Raw genomic sequence first — 2,194 nt, 5'->3', positions numbered from 1 at the left:
AAACTGTACTTTTGAGGTTAAACAAATGTTCATAATTAATTTAAATAAGTTACAAGTTAAAAGGGACATGGAAATTTCTCTTTTTTGTATCGAAAAAACATCGAACCGTGAGACTAAAGTATCGAACCGAACCGTGAATTTTCTGTATCGTTGCAGCCCTGGTAAAAACCTAAATGTGACTCACTTGCTCGTTAAGACAGGTAAGCAGTCGAGCAGCACACCTGGGTCTTGTATTCTGAAAGAAAAACAGAACTGAAGATGACGCRGGTTGTAAGAGAAATATCTGCAATTATTAGAGGTCATTCAAGTTTTCAACCTTATTAAGTAGGACACCAATTCACTGGCGTTCCTYCTCCATAACGTCAGAGCAACTTTCAGCCGAAGATCTCTTCCGAACAGGATACGAGTCATGGCTTCGTGTTCTTTGGACAACTGCTCCAGAAGAAAACAAACAACGCTAAAAACATTTTCCACGACAAACAAAACAAAGCGAGCGTGGAGGATGTTTTGGAAGGAGGCGACAGCTCCAGCTCCCTCCCCCACCTCGGTGAAGTCGCTGTACTTGGAGCTGGCTGCCGCCATCTTGGAAGCCTCGGCAGGGTTCACGGGCGGCCCGCGGCCGTCATAGCAGCGAACGCCCCGCACGTCACCGGAGCACGTCAGCTCGTTTTCCTTGTTGGCCATGCCGGGCTCACGGGGACGCCCCACATTTGACRATCTGCGGTGCAGCTTGGCACCCACCTCCGCTGACGAACAACTCTTCCTCTTGTGAGACGACGGCCGCTTGGCTTTCCCCGGACTCTGCGCTCTGTGGTGCACCTGAGATCTGCCCGAGGCCAGGAAGACGGACAACAACAGCAGTTTAGAGACTTAYATCATTTAAAAGAGGTTTACATGGTGATAATGCTCATGGAGTGATGAATGCTCCAGTGGCTGAGAGGCGACTGTGGGACAGTGAGTGATCACACCTGGATGAACCCCACAAATGTTTAAAGACTCACCTGTCTTTACCTAAATCTTCCTTATTTATATTATCCACCTAAAACAAAAGGATAGGGGATGAGGCCACTAACACAGTCTTCACTATAATACCACTGAACTTCACCATCACCAGAACTTAACACAGAAATACTTGATGTAAACTTTACTTCCTGTACATTTACCTTCATGCCTGCTTCATGTTCTGTTCAGTAGAAACATGCAAACAGGACCGCTGGAAGCCACTGGTTTTATCAAACACTTTCCAAACATGTTTACCAGCTGCTGGAAGACAGGACACTGCTGGGAAAAATGGGACAATTATTGATAGCAAAACTCTGGCTTSGTTTCCTGGAGAGCTAACATGTTGGCTAACTTTTAACTGCACTTATCTGCGGCGCRGCAGAGCGGTTCAAGCAGATAAACACACTAATAAAGGACGTGTTGAATTTAAAATAGGCGTTGGCCGCTTTTTGGGACCAATAATCACTCATGCTAGCTAAAGTTATGAACTTTCAGCTAACATTAATCCGACTTTAAAATGAGCGCATTCCGTAGCTAAAAGTTAGCTCACGCGGCATTCCTGCAAACAATTATTTTTAGCCTCAACTAATAGCATTTAGCTCAATAATGAAGAAAACACGAAAGCAACTAGCAAGGCCGCGCTAACAGGTTAGCYTTCCACATATAGCATATGTGCTTCACGACAGGTAACGCAGATAAAATGTAATTATTTTTACAGTGAATACAAACCGGCTCATTTTGTAAAGAGGAACAAGGTCGCCGAAGGGCTGTGAATCCCAAAACGGGAAAAACGAGTTGAAACTGGAGCACAAACAGCGCGACACCGTCCTGTGTTAGCCTTTCACCGTTTTACCGTTCAAACGAACACAAACCACCGGTGTGTCTGAGGACTGCGGGATTGATTCAAACGAAGGAAAAAAYWMAGTTTTTCTGTAGTTTTAGCGACGCCTGGCGGACATTACGGAGCATGAGTTTTATTGACTCTGCTCTGGCGCCATCTAGTGTCAAATATTAGATACTGCAGTTGTTGAAATGAGATTACAGCACACAATACTGTGTATATACAGTACATATTACACAGTCTGTCTTTAAACGTGAATATTTAGTGTGTGTGTGTGTGTGTGTGTGTGTGTGTGTGTGTGTGTGTGTGTGTGTGTGTGTAGTTTTAGCGACGCCTGGCGGACATTACGGA

General features: G+C 44.9%; 1 protein-coding gene across 2 annotated transcripts in view; it reads right to left on the bottom strand.

Moving 5' to 3' along the window:
- The window catches only part of katnbl1 (katanin p80 subunit B-like 1), a 16,450-nt gene extending 14,584 nt beyond the window's left edge, over positions 1–1,866 (bottom strand). The window contains exons 1-6 of one of the 2 annotated variants that reach the window (XM_014015435.1): positions 1,732–1,866; positions 1,164–1,281; positions 1,002–1,039; positions 544–826; positions 317–432; positions 185–235 (exon numbers count right to left, since the gene is read on the bottom strand). In XM_014015435.1, the coding sequence (XP_013870889.1) occupies positions 185–235; positions 317–432; positions 544–826; positions 1,002–1,039; positions 1,164–1,169 (494 nt within the window). In that variant the 5' untranslated portion in view covers positions 1,170–1,281; positions 1,732–1,866. The remainder of the gene's footprint in view (positions 1–184; positions 236–316; positions 433–543; positions 827–1,001; positions 1,040–1,163; positions 1,282–1,731) is intronic. The other variant, XM_014015434.1, reaches the window with a different exon arrangement.
- Between the last annotated feature and the right edge of the window lie 328 nt (positions 1,867–2,194).

The sequence above is a fragment of the Austrofundulus limnaeus genome, unplaced genomic scaffold, assembly GCF_001266775.1.
Source record: "Austrofundulus limnaeus strain Quisiro unplaced genomic scaffold, Austrofundulus_limnaeus-1.0 Scaffold129, whole genome shotgun sequence".
NCBI classification, from domain to species: domain Eukaryota; kingdom Metazoa; phylum Chordata; class Actinopteri; order Cyprinodontiformes; family Rivulidae; genus Austrofundulus; species Austrofundulus limnaeus.
This window is presented reverse-complemented; position numbering and strand designations above follow the sequence as displayed.